The 16,393-nt window shown below is 41.3% G+C and overlaps 1 protein-coding gene across 8 annotated transcripts in view; it reads right to left on the bottom strand.

Moving 5' to 3' along the window:
• Positions 1-533: 533 nt before the first annotated feature.
• TRPC7 (transient receptor potential cation channel subfamily C member 7) overlaps positions 534-16,393 on the bottom strand; it is a 71,928-nt gene continuing 56,068 nt past the window's right edge. Inside the window, exons 8-13 of one of the 8 annotated variants that reach the window (XM_064725152.1) lie at positions 11,639-11,834; positions 8,458-8,679; positions 5,870-5,950; positions 4,177-4,230; positions 2,886-2,961; positions 534-2,092 (exon numbers count right to left, since the gene is read on the bottom strand). In XM_064725152.1, coding sequence (XP_064581222.1) covers positions 1,950-2,092; positions 2,886-2,961; positions 4,177-4,230; positions 5,870-5,950; positions 8,458-8,679; positions 11,639-11,834 — 772 coding nt within the window. In that variant the 3' untranslated portion in view covers positions 534-1,949. Of the gene's footprint in view, positions 2,093-2,885; positions 2,962-3,992; positions 4,231-5,869; positions 5,951-8,457; positions 8,680-11,638; positions 11,835-16,393 lie in introns of those variants that run through there. The other 7 variants (XM_064725154.1, XM_064725155.1, XM_064725157.1 and 4 more) reach the window with 7 other exon arrangements.

Genomic DNA, 16,393 nt, shown 5'->3' with positions numbered 1-16,393 from the left:
TTGAAGTCCTAGAGAATACTGTGCTGTTTCTTGGCAGGTTGCTGAGTGAGAGCAGTGAGCTGGAAAGGTGGGGAGGGGACAAGTAGTATTGCCATGAAATATATTCCTTCTTCTTATGGGGAAAACTGGATATATATTGTCAAAACTTGCTGTGGGAGACAGCTCAAAGTGCTGAGTAAATACCATTCCTGAGTTTTTCTCATTTAAAATATATTTTAGTTTAAGTGTTGCATTTTGGCTCTTTCACACTTCAGAATGACTATGGTAAAATTACTTTGTATAATGATTTCATTGTTCACATATTGCAGAAAAGCAAAACAAAACCAAAGGCCATGTAATAGGTAGTCAAAAGATCAAGCAAATATTTCACTCAGTGTACAACAAAATATTATGAGGTAATTTTATTTTTTTCCATTTTTAGGTAAAAATATTACAGTATACAAGATAATTTTATTAAAGGTAAAAATACAGTATTTTTTTCTCTAAACAGATCTACGTACAGTACACTTTTTTATTTTGTTTTCTTTCATTTTTGTACAAATATAACTATTATTCTAATAGGCTATATGTATTCTCATCTGGCACTTAAGAACTGATCACAGGTCACCTTCTGGCTCTGCTTGTTTGTCTCAGCTGAAACCTAGATGTCATGTTCATTTTTTAGGTGTCTCATGTAAACAAACAGTCCAGTTCCATGGTTCCCAAGTAGTAAGGTGTGCTTTAAGTAGTTGAGATCATGTAGCCAACCATGAAAACCCAAGCCATCCATGTTTGCAGTTGTGTTGCACAGACTTATAATTTTCCTGTTGAAAAAGTGTGATCCTTCTATTACCACAGGCTTAGAACACTTTGAATTCCTTTCTCATCCTCTGTAAGAGCCAAAAACATGACAACAATTTCTACAATGATTTTTTTCCTTTATTTCCTTTTTTTTTTGGTCAGAATGTTCGATTGAAACCTTTTTGTACAAATTTCAAGGCTGGAAACTACTGGGCAACGTTCTTTGTGATTGATCTCTCCCTATGGCTTGCAGTTTGACCTCTGGAATCTGAAAGCTGAGCTCAGTTGCATCGCTGTCTCTGGATTAATGTTGTTCTTTGAACTGAATACATTAGCACAAGGTGTTTTATCTCTGGGTATTCCTGGGAAGTGAGTTTCACATCATTACGAATATTTCAGTTCACTGTTGTTGGAGATGGGATCGACTAAAGATAAAAGAGAGGCTAAGTGCATACAAAGAGACCATATCCATCAGCAGACTAGCTAATACAGCTGGAAAAGGGGGACAGGAGTGTTTGGCTGGAAATCCTTTCATCAGGTTAAAGGATAATTTACCCCACAAGCTTGATTTCATTTTTCCAGTGCTGTCAGTGTCTACTTCTCGTTCACTGCCTTGGTCACTTCAACAGATGATTTCTCATCAGCTTTTCATTAGCCACAGTACTGATCAAAGTTATATTCAGGGTTGCCAAAGTTTTATTCAGGGTTCCCAATGTAAACATAAAAGGAGAGTACACACCCAAGAATAGGAATTTAAAATTTTTTGCAGGGAATATGCTTGGCACATTTTTTCTTCAGGCTTCACCCTTTCCTGGTCAGTACAGTACACTCTGTTGGTGTTAATGAGCACAGTTACATTGTCTTCTCTGGAGTCAGGTGAATGAAGATCTGGCTTTTTTTGCCTTTAATTGGAGGTGCCTTCTCTGTGGTGCATCTGTTTCTGATGTCAGGGGCATGGATTTTTACCATTAAGTCACTTTTGTATCAGAAAAGATTTAACTGGTAACTCACCAAGTGCAGGAGAAACACAAAATGCTTCTACCAACCCTTGCTTGTCAACAAAAGCTGAGTGTGCAATGCTCATCTTTCACATGTTTTCTGCCCTCCTTAGATGCTGGTTGAGAATGAACAATGTTTAGAAAACAAGCTGTCTTTCTCTGTATTCTCCATCAAATGTCCTTATTTAAGGTCTTCCCAAACTTGTCACTCAGCTGCTGTATTAGTTTGGCCAGCTCACCAGTAGCTTGGGACTTTTCCTCTAAGAGCTCATAGCGGAGACTGGAAATATCTTGTTTGATTTCTTTAAGTTCTCCTGAAAGAGGAAAATGTTCTTGTTAGCCATACTCAACCAAGTCAGTAATCCCTATGGTTCCAAGACCCGAGAGAGCAATAATTGCAGTGTTTGGTCAGGAATGTGTGTGGAGCTGCGTTTGATCTTCCTGCATTACACACTTAATATCTGTAGTTATAAGGAATAACCTGTACTTGCAGTAGGGGTGCCAACAGCTACAGCTGTTGGAGAGTTGTGGAGAGTTCCTGTTTCTTTCTCAAATTTGTTCTCTCTCCACAAACTGATCTCCACCTACATAGGAGGTAGGTAAGAGGTGTAGTTAGGAGGTGCTAGAGGTTCTTTTCCATCTGCACACAAATCCCACAGGTCACCACAGCAATATGTATCTGGATCACATTCAAAACAGGGTCCTTGGGGCAGGCTTGGGCAGGGCAGTCAGAAAATGCTTCACCTGGACACCAAGGTAAGCTTGGGTGTTGGCAATACCCTAGTGGTGGTAAAGGAAGGAGAGCTAGAGCTACAGGGGTGAGCAGGGCTGGGTGAAGGTCCTGTGAGATGTGTGTTCTGCTAAGGACAAGCAAGGACCAGGGCTGGGTGAAGGTCCTGTGAGATGTGTGTTCTGCTAAGGACAAACAAGGACCTGGAATTCCAAGGGCACAAGGGTGGCTCAGAGTCAGCCCTGCTCACCTGAGTGTGAGCATGAGCAAGCTCTCTCTACAGAGCATCTTAACTAAGCTCAACCCTCCTACTGGCCAGATCAGCAGCAATAACAGCTCATGCTCCTTAGGTGGGTGAATGATAAAATTCCACTTGCCTTCATTGACCTCGTCATTTTCTCGGTCAACCTGAGCCTTCAGCACGTAGCGCTTGATCAGACGTTTCATTATCTTCTGGAAGGAGAACAGAAACACTCCTTCAGTGGGAGGCTGTCCACATGCCAGACTTATTATGAGCAACTCAAACATCTGGTTTCACTAGGGATATTTTTTTTTCCCCCCCATTTATTTTACATTTTATATTGTGAAGATTGCACTACAGTAGTTGACTGACAGCCACTCAATCACTCAGCACTTGGGGGCTCTTTGTGGGATGCATATGAATCTACAGCATGTCCCACAGACAGAAAGAAAACACAGATGATCCAATAAAAAGCTAAGGAAATGGGTTCCAGAGCCTTCTTTTAGCATGTTGCTGTCTAATAGTACTTTACAGGAAGAAATAAGCGGTAATTAATGATGTTAGCAAACTCACAATGCAACTGACCTGAGGTTCACAGAAAGACTCTGTTAGCCTTGTCATGGGGTTTTTAAGAGAAAATAAATTTAGAGGACAGAGAAAATAGAGTCTGAACAAAGGTGGGGAACTTGGCTTAAGGGAGAAAAGTTTCTTATGGATGGTGGATTTTAAGAGATATATATGGGGAAAAATATAAAGCCATGTAAATTTAGAAAATGGAAGATGATTTTTAGTATGGAATAGTAAGTATGGGAATAGATGATAGTTATGGATATGAGCTTGCAATGTGCTATTGTTCCAAGAATATCTAAGTTCCATTCATCTAAAAGGAAAGTAACTTTGGCAGTTTTGGGCTGCACTCTGGGGTACAGCTGATAGCCTTATCTTCCCTGTAGAAAAAACACCCCAGTGGAGGAAAAAAAATCTCATAATAAAAACCTATAAAGGAAAAAAGGAATAAAAATATATAAACATAAAAAGAAGTGCTCTCTAAGAGACAGAGATTTACATACATCCTTTGCAAACACAAGAGAGCTCAGTGTCTTTGATTGACCAGATGTCCAGCGTTAAAGGAGAAGCCTCTCCCAGCATGGACTCACTTTTTCACAGAGCAATCTCTGCTTGGAACATCTGAAAAATGCTACAAAGGGTGTGAAATTAAGAAAACAGCACACCTGCTCTTTTTTCTGCCTAGCCAAATAAGAATTATAGCAGTGCAAAAGGCTAGTGGAGATTAAAGAAGGATCCAGTCATTTGTCTATGCCATGCAGCCATGGAATATGGGATGACTAAGACTGTCCTTTATGCCAGAGGCATCTGGCTAAGCAGGTGAGTCACTAAGGCAGCAGAGATGAGTACAGTGCACCTACGGTGTGCTGGAGATGGCCAAGGTAGTAGAATCCAGAGGGAGGTAGGGCTGTCACCTGAGAAAACATAAATGAAGTAATGTTTGGGGAAAGTAGGGAAATCTTGGATCCAAAAAGAAGTCATTTTTTTCCAGAGCAGAAGTCAGAGGAGATTTAGACTAAAACAAGGAATCAGAACGCAAGTTCTTATTACCTGTAAAAAAATAATACATAACCTCTCCTTACATCAGTTCCCATATTCTCTTTGATAAAGATATTATTTTTCCTGGACTAATTTATTCCCAAATCATGGTAGCTGTATTGACTTGCTCCTCATGCTTTTCAAAATATTACATGTTTAAATTCTGTATATAATTGTTATCCCTCTAGAGCATTGTTCATATGTAGTCTTAAGCACACAGACTGCAGAAATTGCAGATACATCCCTTGATAAACACTGCTAAGCTAGAAACAACTGCTTCAAGAGTTTTCCCAGTAGTAGAAGAAAAGCTTTCCAGCCATATTATCACACTGTTCCTTCTTCTTTATGTTTAGACTACTACATTCTCCTTATATTATTTGGGCAATTTCTTTCCACAGCAACCAAAATGTTCTAAGGTAGTTCGAAGACAAACCTGGCATTATTAAAACAAAATAACAGGTACTTATCTTTTTCTATCTATTTTTCACGGTCACCTTTGGCTTTTTCAATATTGGAAATAAAGGTCTAATTTACCACAATCACTGGGTGATCTCATTGAGAAATAATAGCTACAGGAAGAGAACCAGTTCAGCAGAGGCTGACACATCACCTGTGGGTTTGAATGGATGGGGATGTGTCAGAAGCGCTGAAATGCCACTTTGAGCAGGGCACAGTATCTCATCCCTTTTCCTTTGATAGAATAAAGCCAGCTGACTCCAGATGCCAGAGTGAATGCCTCCCATTTCTAACTTAGACTTTTAGATATCCCTCCTATTTTGGTAGAAAAGCATGAAAAAGTTTCAAAACCAGTAGAAATTGCTTACTGGTCTGCTGAACAGCTTGGGAACCCCTTGTGCTGTAAGGTGTACCAAGACAAGACAAACCATTTCTGGAACTGCCCTTGCACATTTTAGATGATTTAACTATTATTTTCCTCATCTGTCTTTAATGCCAGTCCCTTCAGACACAACACTTGCCATCAGATTCCTTTCCACTTTATGCTAAAAAAGGTAAAAGTCCTGTGGGGCACATTCTATTAATTGTATTGCCCCGGGACATGTTTGCACAAGAAATAACACATCTGCTGGCACCAGACTGGAGCTGGACAGACAGCTGTGGTACCCTGTGCCACCTCTGCAGCCACAGGGGGTTCTGAACCGTAGCACATTGCAGGGTTAGCTGGGCAGGACGAGCCAGAGGAAGCACATGCAGATGTTAATGCAGCAGCTGGAGAGGTGAGGGATGAAATGCTGTCAATGCAAGATGGGAGGAGTAAAGGTTGGGCGATATGTGTTGAGTTAAACACCCTCAGAGGCATTAATTAGCATGACAAATAACACCATGCGTGTTTCCATGGGGTACAGGCTGCCTTGGTTTCCAAAACACCCCAGCCCAGCCCTGAGCCAGTGCCCATCCAGGACAGCATCGCCAGGAGAAGGCAAAGGTGATTCCTGCAGGTGGGAGCTGGGCACGGGCAGAGCTCTCCCCTGGCTCCTGCTTTCATGCTCTGATTACCTGGTATCTCGTGGGCTTGGTGTAAGCGTTCTTCCCAGAAAAACTCTCTGTGTTTTGAATGCTAGAGTGAAAACGAACTTTCTGAAATTATAAAACATGATTAAATCAATGATAGCTTCTCATACCCAGACAGCCTCAAACCAAGCAGAGCTTTAGAAAAACAGTGGGAAATGGTTCTATGTAGAGTAAAAGCCAGAACATTCAAACCAAAAAAGGAAATTTTTGGAAGATAGAAAAACCAAAAAAATACACAAATTAATGGAAAAATCTGGATTCTAAATTATCTAGAGAGAAATGCTATTCACACACATGTTTTAGACAACAAGGTATAAAGAGGCACAAAATACTTTTATCTTAATGAGGCGGATGCTTATCCATTCAGAACACAAGATAACTGCTTGCGTTTGGAACGAACAGGATTGTGGTACAAAGCCAAATTCTGAAACACAATTGATTTTCACGGGTCCTTTTAAAACAGCAGTACCCTTTGCTCTTTCTTTTGGGTCAAGAAAAATATGCATTTTTTAAACAGACAATTTTATATTAATCAGAGGCATGACAGCTCTAGAAGCTTCCAAGGAGACTTTTCTGGACACTACACATAAAATTTGTCAGAGATTTCTTTGACTCTAATCCACCTCTGAGGTTTTTGATCCAATATTAACCAAAAAAATCACTTATTCAAGGAATAAATATCATAAACTTCTGCACCTATATACAATTGTATGTAGAGGGGAGGCCCTGGATAAGGGCTTTCCTTCCATGGTTTAACCAGAGATCCTGATTTTTTTTTCTTTCAAATTAGGATGTTTATAATGACTGAAAGTCTGAAATAATAGTGTAATTTTTAACAAATGTCTTTCTTACTCATCAGGTGTATCATGGGTTTACAGAGACTCTTGAAGATGATACATGAACAAAATCAATAGGCAAGCAAAAAATGACTGATATTCTTAATTGTTTATGCTAAAGCCATGGAAAATATGAATATTGCATGAGTTCCATGAAAAAAGACAAGCCAAACACTTTCCCTCATCAGGCTTGGGGAGCAGAGGCTTAGAGGAAATTTTATTACTTTGTTTTAGGCTTTGAAGCAGAAATTAAATTTCAAACAAAGCAAGCTTAGTGCAGTCTGATTCAAATAACATTTTAAAAGCATTTTAAAATCATTATTTGAGGTAGCTGAAGGAGAAACACTTCTTTCATTTTGAGACTCCACTGTTCTAGTGATTCTTCCAGTAATCAATAGCAGTGTTAAATGCATTTGTAGACATGCTTGTCTATCTCAGCAATGCTCCCCGTGTTGATAGTTAAATTATTTGATAATACAGAGTAAACACCATGGACAGACTTCCCCTTCAATTTAGGTGCTGGCAGAGAGTGGGTGAACACCAGACCTGAGTATTTCTCTCAAACTCCTGGGAGGATGATCCTCTTTGGAGGCTGTGGGCTTTGCCTGGAGCTGGATGGTTCCCCATGAGCTGGGTGGTTCACCATGAGCTGGATGGTTCACCATACTGGGGGGCCATGACTGGATGGTTCACGTGACTGAGGCTCACATGACTGGAGGTTCCCTGGCGATGGTCACCATGAGCGGGGGCTCCATGGCTGATGGTTCACTGTGAGCTGGGGTGCTCACCATGAGCTGGATGGTTCTCCATGAGCTGGATGGCTCACCATGAGCTGGATGGTTCACCATGAGCTGGATGGTTCACCATGAGCTGGATGGTTCACCGTAAGCTGGGGGAGCTCACCATGAGCTGGATGGTTCACCATGAGCTGGATGGCTCACCATGAGCTGGGGGAGCTCACCATGAGCTGGGGGCTCACCATGAGCTGAATGGCTCACCATGGGCTGGATGGTTCACCATGAGCTGAATGGCTCACCATGAGCTGAATGGCTCACCATGGGCTGGATGGTTCACCATGAGCTGGATGGTTCACCATGAGCTGGGGGCTCACCATGAGCTGGGGGCTCACCATGAGCTGAATGGCTCACCATGGGCTGGATGGTTCACCATGAGCTGGATGGCTCACCATGAGCTGAAGGGCTCTGTTTGCTCCTCCAAGAGGTCCAAACAGAACTTAAAGCAGCCTATATGCCCCAAAGCCTACATATCCCAAAGGCCAATTCTGCAAAGCCTCCTCCAGCTTCCCTTCCCTTCTCCTCAGTCTCCCTTCCAAGGTTACAGCTGAGGGTGACCTGCACACATCTCAGCTGGAGAGTGCCACCCTGTTGTCCCCTCCTTGGGCAGTGTCACACAGCTCAGCCGGGAAAGCTGCAACCATGGCCCTGAGCCAGACAAGTTGTGAGCCTCTTTGTGCCTCTGCTTCTGCCCCTCACTCTGACCTTGCTTATTTGGCCTTGGTGTGCCTGCTTTTACAAAAGTTTAAAAAGTGCCTGCTTTTACAAAAATTGCCCTTTCCCTGGTGCCTGGTGCAACGAGATCACACCTTTGGGAGGACACCCTGCTTGCAATGTGATAGAATAATGTGCAGTGAACCCTGAGCACCATCCAACCCTCTCCAGCAGCTCCCTGGCATGAATCCTTTCCACAAAGAAGCTGAAAAGTGGAAATAAAACATACCCGTTTTTTGGAGTTCAGCATCCCCATCTCAAGGTCATTTTCACAGTTTTTGGCCTTAGATTTGCAGAGTTTTATGAGGCACATTTTTATTCTCAGTATGAGATAATAAAATGATTTAGGGCTTGGCACTAGATTAAAAGGAGCAGGTAAAGTCCTTCCTTCATCAAAGTAGGATAGCCAGAGCTTGGCACGTGCAAACTTCCACTCCACATCCGCGTCCTCCTTGGGAAGGGGAGAAGGAAAAACAAATCAACACCCAAATTAGTAAATAGGAAGGAATTTAGCTCTGACCAGGACAAACATACAGGTAGGAGTTAACTACAACCAAATTCTGCCTCCCAGAACAAGGCCCCTGCACAAAATGTGTATTTGTAGGCTTCTCTGTGGTAATTTCAAAACAAGGAAGATTTAAACAAAATGATGCATAAACAGAACACATGTGTGTTCCAAATATTACACTATTTCCTTGTATATCAAAAGGTTGTCTCAGTAACAATCTGGTTTTTTGCTATGCTGACAAATGAATGTGTCAGAACATAGAGACATGGAAAGCAGAAAAAATTATATGAGCACAACAACAGCAAAGACTGTCTGTGATGAACTGCAGTGCTCTGTGCCATCTGTTACCACTGCTCTGGCCAGGAATCCCCTTAGGGAGGCTCAGACACTGCTGGATGGGCATTCTTCTATCATCAGCTGATTTCCTCTTGGATCCTGTCTGTATTCACTACTGTGTATCCCTAAACCCTTTAATTCTCCTACTGTTCACCTCCTGCCACTGATGAAGGTGGAGAAAAACTCCATCATTCAGTGTCTGTGAATGTCCTTTATGAATTGTCAAAGTGGGCCAGGATCACTTCCAAGTAACAAGGGCAAGGTTAGCAAATATTTTATGGAGGAAATCGTTCACTTGGCATTTATACAGGAGGATGATCAGGGCCATGTACCAGGAGCATTTATCAGGCAGAGCAAAGGATGAGATACAGCTGCTGTACTGCTGTGTTCATTGTGCTTTACACGGAGGGCAGAAGGAGCAGAGGTGTGGATCTGCCCGCTCCCTGTACTCGTGTACATCTGTGATCTGCTGGAATTCATACCCTCTGATTACCCTGAACCTCTGGAACCTGCTCAGGAACTGCCATGACACCATGGAGATGAATTCTGCCACAGAATTGTGGCTTCACCAGAGCAGCAGCATTCCCTTCTGCCATTTGCTGTTCTCATGGTTTGGGGTTGCACCTCACAGAATCCTTACAGAACAAACCACCAGTGAACAGTTCTAATGCCTTTTCTGTTAAGCAGTGAGAAGTACTACTGATGGGAGTAGTTCTGTTCTATGGCTAGCAAAAGGATTTCTTTCCATAAATCCAAATTTGTCAGGAAGCACCAATACTTGAGGTATAAACAGAGGAAAAGCATGAGCAGCTAAGAGAGATGTTAAATGGAAGACAGGAAAATATGGTCTTGTCACTCCAGCTAATAGCAAACCATCTGCTCACTGACCATAATGGAATTTAATTCCTCAGTAATGTCCATCCCAGGACATCACTGACATTGCCCTGGTCAGACACACACTTTGGCAATAGGGACTTCCTCTGCAGTCAGTCACCACCCCTGGGAATTCTGAAAGACGTGAGGATGTGACAATTGGGGACATGGTTTGGTGGTGGCCTTGGCCGTCTGGATGAATGGTTATATGATTTTCCAACCTATTTGACTCAGATTCTACAACTCTCTTTAATCTTCACAGAGATTCACAGAGAGTTCTTGAAATCTCACACTAGTGAGTACTGAAATTAATTACTATCAGAACTAGTTTTTCTTCAATTAGAAGGATCTGGGCCAAACTCTCACACTTGTTTTGCTTGCTGATAGTTACAAGTAATCTTTAACAAAATTTAGAAACTTTCCATGCAATCAAGAGGAATGACAAACCATTTTTTCCAAGAAAATGGCTTTCACAAAGTTTAAACTGGAAAGTCAATATGGGCCATCTATTCAGATATTTTCAGAGATCTTTTTTTCTTCAAGAGCATCTCTGTCTACTACAATAAACTGGAAAATGCAGTAAGAGGCTGAGACCCCTTTTGAAGTAAAACTTGTTTCAGGTGAATAGGATTCAGGGAATTGCTTGATCCTGTGTGATTAGAAACCTTTGGAGAAATGACTCTGGTTTCTGCAATCCTGAAAGGTTCTGGGGCAGAGAGCATGTGTAAGGTCTCTCTGACATTTAGACTCAGTTACAGCATGCACAGGATAGAGTTATATTTGTACTACAGTTCATGGATGAATCAGACATTACAGTGAGAAAATATTTTCAGCCCTGGCCTTTTTCAATGTCAGGTTTTGAGGGGAGATTAGGACAAGTAATTACTACAAACGCAACTGCAGAAGTTTGACATTTAACAAATCAGAAGTAAAAGGTGACTCAACATTAGCATTATCCAAATAATGTATTTTTTTCTGCCTTTATTTAGATTAGCAGAGAGTTGTTTATGTCCAAAGCATTTAGCAAATCCACTCTGCTAATAGCCACGCTACTGAACAGGACTGGGTAAACCCTGCAAAAGCCTTTCTACAGAAAACGATTAATATTCCTTGAGGGCTCTGTTTATATGCTTTAAGAGATGGATTTTGTAAATGTCCACAAAGTCATGTTTTGCAGACCCTAAAGAGTCTTCAAAAAAATTGTATCAAGTTTTATGCCTGGTAATTGGACAATATGGAATTTCTAAACATTTTCATGAATGCACATGAGTTTCATATCTACATGGGCTGGAGTGTTTAAGCAGTAGGGAACAGGGCAAAAAGTCAGAAGAAATATTACTCTGTCATAAGCAAACAATGCAGCTAAGGCAACACACATGGATAAATTATCGCAATCAACAAAAGGAATAAAAAAGATCACAAACCACTTTCATTGAATACATGTTAAGGAAATTTGGCTTACTCACAGAGGGTCATTAAAAACAAGGAAGCTGAAGTAGTTATAGAAATGATTCATTGTTGATTATTAATTAAATCATCATTTGGGGACAGACTCAGCCTTAACTGTTATATGATGTATGATATTTTCATGATTCTAACCTTGGATGTAAAGTAAACTACAGCGTCCTTGGGTTTTTAGCATTTTCATTATCAGTAATAATTAGGTTTGAGTTTGTAATCTGATTTATCTTACCTCAATTTCCTGATAGGAGTTGTTGATCATGGCTATTAACATGTTAAGCAGCACAACCACCATAGTCACATTATATACTCCATAGAGTACATATCCAATATTCTCAATGAATTTATGGTCATACTTCAGCACCACAGATATCACTTCAGATAAGCCAAATATTGACCAGAATAAGGTTTTAAAACTTTCTTCTACCCTAAAAATAAAACAAACAATCTCTTAATAGAGTTGACACTGGGTTAGCCAGGCCACATGCTAATAATAAAAGCAGCAATCCACAAATATAAATATATCTTGGCACAGTTATTGCAACCCATTATCCATCACCTAGGGATGTGCCAAATCACATTTCCTGATTTGATAAAGAAATATGATTTCTGATTAATACCACAAAGTTACAGACTGCCCTGATTTGCTCCATCTGTTCTTATCAGGTGCATTACACTTGGGTTTTGTGTCCCTAATAGGGATGACAAATCCATGGGCAACTTGCAGTCTGAAACTTTTTATGTAGGGCTTTTGCTTCTACTCACTCACTGTATTTTCATCCCAAGAAGATAGAACCAAGTCTGACCTCCTTCTCTGCAGTTTCCAGGGCAGAAGAGAAGCATGTCTTTTACCCAGGAGAAAGGATTGAAAAGTTCTGCATTGTGGCATTAATATAAAGAACACAGAGTGCAAATATAGTCAGACCATAGTGTGATTTTCTTCCCATCCTGCTTTGGGACTACAAACATATCAGACACCCAAGCATTCATAGGAAGAAATTGGATTTAAGGAGTGGTAGATTTTGCAGAGACGCATTTTGATTTGATTATTATCCTTGCTTGAAAGTAGGAAGGAGCAAGAGGAAAATTAAAAGGCTGAAAGACGGGAAAAAGGGGAATAAGCCAATGACAAAGAGAAGTGGGGCTGGAAAGAATGAAGCTGGATTGACAGGTCAGAAGGAGAGTCTGACCCAATGAGTTGGGGCTGTAACATGGGAGGGGAGCAGCCACAGCTGAAAAGGACAGAAGGAGGAGGAGGAGGAGGGATGCTGGCACATTTTGAAAGCATTTTGCCTAATATTTAACTTAGAAGGCATTTTGCCTTTGCTGAGCAATCCTTAGCCTGTTAACAGTTAATTGCCTCCCTTCTCCTCCTGCCTTCCAGGAGGGAACACCTTCAAATGAAACAATGCCATAAAAAATTATTTTGATGAAATTTTTCTTACTAGGGTAGTGTTTTACTAATCTTGCTAAATCTGTTTATAAAAACAGCTTATAGACACAAACCATGGCATATTCAACAGGAAAAATAAACATTATATCAATTCCAGTGTCAATTACATCATTCGTAAAAGCAAGAGAAATTAATTTCAACCCTTTGAAAGGCTGGTGCAGAATTCCTGGACAGCTCCTTTCTGCTGCAGCAAACTGGTTTCTAATTCTCATCATAATTTATGGTACTCCACAGCTCATTTACAAGTAGTAGTAAAACTGCAGTAAATAGTATAATATTTACTCTGTATATTGTTTTGTGGGGACTAACCTTGAGTGATGTGATTGAAGGAGCGCTGCTCCTTCAATAGATGTTGTATTTTCCAGTCCAGGAACACATATTACACCAATGATCTTTGGCATTGAAGCCCAACACCGAGGTGATTTCCCAAACTAATAAAAACCTTAACTCCAGCCCTGAGCCCAGCTGCACCCTGCTATTAACTTTTGTTTTTAATTTAGAAAGGTTCGCTCAGTTTTCCACCCTGCTGGCAGATTTTAATACAATGTGTCAGCTCTGCTCCTTTTCTGCAGCTTGAGAATTGACCTCTATACTCGAGCAGTGCCAGATTCTCCTTGAAAAGTAAATTGAGAGCTGTGAGCAGCCTTGACCACCCCGAGCCCCAGAGGTAAAGGGGGGGCCAGGTTCCTCTGTCATGTCCATAAACCTGATTTCCAGTGTCAGGTAAGGGACCAGTGCCTGTGGTGGTGGGACTGGAGGCTGTTGGAGAGGCTGACGTAACCTGTAGCACCAAAATGATGTTTAGCAGTGCCCCAGGCAGATGCAGGCCTCTCTGTCAGAGGAAATGATTTAAGGAGACCTTGTACCAGTCCATCCCTACCCTTCACAAAGGCTGCATGACTCTTTCCTTCTCCCTTTTAGATTATTGCCAGGTTGCACGAGATTTGGCACAGGTTGCAGGGAACATCAGTTGGGCTTTTTGGTTTTGTTTTTTTTTTTTTTTCAAGAACATCTCACTAAAACATGAGAGGAGTACGTCGGGAGCCAAGTTCTAAAGATTCCAAGGTGCCAAGGTGTCCCCTTGTTGCCAGCTAAGCAATTTACCCCCTTCCTGCAAGGTCAGCAGGTGTTTCATCCTTCTCAAAGGCAAACAAATGAAGGATTTAGGAAGTCAGGAATCCTGCCCAGCCTGACAGCTCCTGGCAGCAGGGGGGTCTGGCAGTGACAGATTGGCAGATGCTCCCTGTGGAGGAGCCTCTGCAGCAATAACCCTCTACTGGGGGAGAACTGACTGCACTGGGGAGACCACAGAGATTGTTTGTTTGGTTGGTTCATTACACTTATTTCACTAAAATTTAAGGATTTTGCACTGAGGAAGGTGATTCTTCCTAACAGACCATAGCCAGTTACCTATTTGCAGATTTTCCTCACTTTTGTGTACAGCAGAATGCTTTTCATCACAAAGAATCATGGCAAGGCTCTCATTTCATATCAGTGTTGTGCCCTCCTCTTTAAGAAACCTTAAGGCATTCTTTCAGATTTATCTCCTTAAATGAATTTGAGAACTAACTCTGCCAAAAAAGCAACACAGTCAATGCAATCTACAAAACCATCACATTTTGACAAAACAAAACAAGCAGAAAAAAGTCTCCAAGCCTGGAAGTAGCTTTGGCACTGAGCAGTGAGTCACATTCCCCTTTGGGGAGAGTGAGACAGAAAACCTTGCCTTGTAGCCTTCAGCCTGATTTCTGATGCAGAAAGCAAGATGAACACAATCAGCCTTGCCTCCATTTCGATTTTGTTTGCATAGCATGTTCTTAATTACAGGCTGTTTCAAGAGCTGTGTGCTGTACACAGCATCTGATAAACAGATAAACATAGCTGGTGTGGTGGCAACTGCTGGGGAAATGATCTGCTCTTCAGCATTGAAGAACTTCCAAAAAATTTTGAAAATGTATTTAGTTAAATAATTTCTATATTTAACTAGTGTGGAGTAAAGACAACTGCATCCTTATTTCCTTTGCTTCCTTTGCATCAAAAGGAAAGAAATGACAGAAACTTAGTATAATAACTCAAATCAGAGGCCACTGGGGTGCTATGTGCTTGTTCTGTAGATGAACAGAGAAGAAATTGAGTACACAATTTCAAAGTACAGTAGAAAGGGAGGGCGAAAGTTAAACCAAATATTCACTAGCTATTATCATTAGAACTAAACAAGCAATTCCCTCAGTGTACACTCTTTTTTCTGCTTACATACTGCCCTGGGAAGGTGTGCTTTTCTTAAATATGTGATTTGATGTATTTTAGTGAGCAGCTGTTTGTCTAAGCCTTCCCACTGAGGCAATCCAGGGAGCTGCCAGTGCTGCTTGGAACTGCCCACAGTCAATTATGGGCACAAATCCACTGGGTCTTTTCCTGTCACAACTGTCCAAGTGACCTCTGAGAATCAGAGTTAAATATTCACAATTCTGACTGCCTAACTCTCTGTAAAATTTCAGCTATCCTCATCAGAATTCACAAACATGCTCCCAGGAGATGCCTTCTGTGGTGCTGCTGCAGTCACAGAAGGGTTATGAGGACACCAGAGTAAGCATGACCCCTTTTTGCCCCAGGGATTTTTCAGGGAATGAAACAAAGATAATAGATTGTAATACTTATAAAGCTATAATAAAAGCTCTAATACCCAAGCTCTAATACTGAAATCTTTCTCCTTTCCATGAGTAAGTTAATGGCAGCAGGAGACCGCCACCTTCAGCAAGTCCAACAAGCAGCCACCCAAAATAGAGCAGGAAGCACTGCTACAACTGGTGTCTGCCCATCTGCCAAAACAACCTTGCAATTAGTTTCTTAAAATTGTTTGAGATTGTCTACCTCAGGGCTTCTATTTTTTTGCATGGAATGTCTAAGGAGGATTTTTGGAATGAATGTAAATCTATTCTCTTTGTTTCACATGATGAAAGGGCTCATTTTCACTGATCATCATTTGCCACCTCCTGTGTGTTTAAATAATCAGAAGAAAGTAAGTATTTTTAAAGGCTCTTCCAAATTCTTGAAAGGAAAATTTATGCTCATGGAAGATTTGCTTTATAAGAACATGAAGTCCCCCCAGGATAAGCAGTCAGCAGGCTGAAGTTAAGGAGGATCTCTCCCCAGTCCAAATATCCCTTGGGCATTTAAAGCAATCTTTACTCCAGTGAGTAGTCATCATTTTGGTGAATATTTGATCATTATTTCAATCAAAAGACAGTAACTACTGGAAGATGCACTTAGATAATGAGTGCTAATAACAGAGCTACTGTGCCGAGTTGCACCAGTGAGTGGAACTTGTCTGCGCTGCTCTCCAGGGATGTGCCTGGGGGATGCCACAAGTGAGGGCTGCTGTGCCACCAGGCAGCCAGGGATGGTACAGCCTTGATTCTCATTAAATCTTGTGCTTCAAGGGCATCTTCTTCTTTTCAAATCTGAAGCAAGTCACATCCCACACAGTCAGTTCTCTTCTTCCTAACTACTGAGCACAGATAGATGTAAATGCTC

The sequence above is a fragment of the Zonotrichia leucophrys genome, chromosome 13, assembly GCF_028769735.1.
Source record: "Zonotrichia leucophrys gambelii isolate GWCS_2022_RI chromosome 13, RI_Zleu_2.0, whole genome shotgun sequence".
Taxonomy (NCBI): Eukaryota; Metazoa; Chordata; class Aves; order Passeriformes; family Passerellidae; genus Zonotrichia; species Zonotrichia leucophrys.
This window is presented reverse-complemented; position numbering and strand designations above follow the sequence as displayed.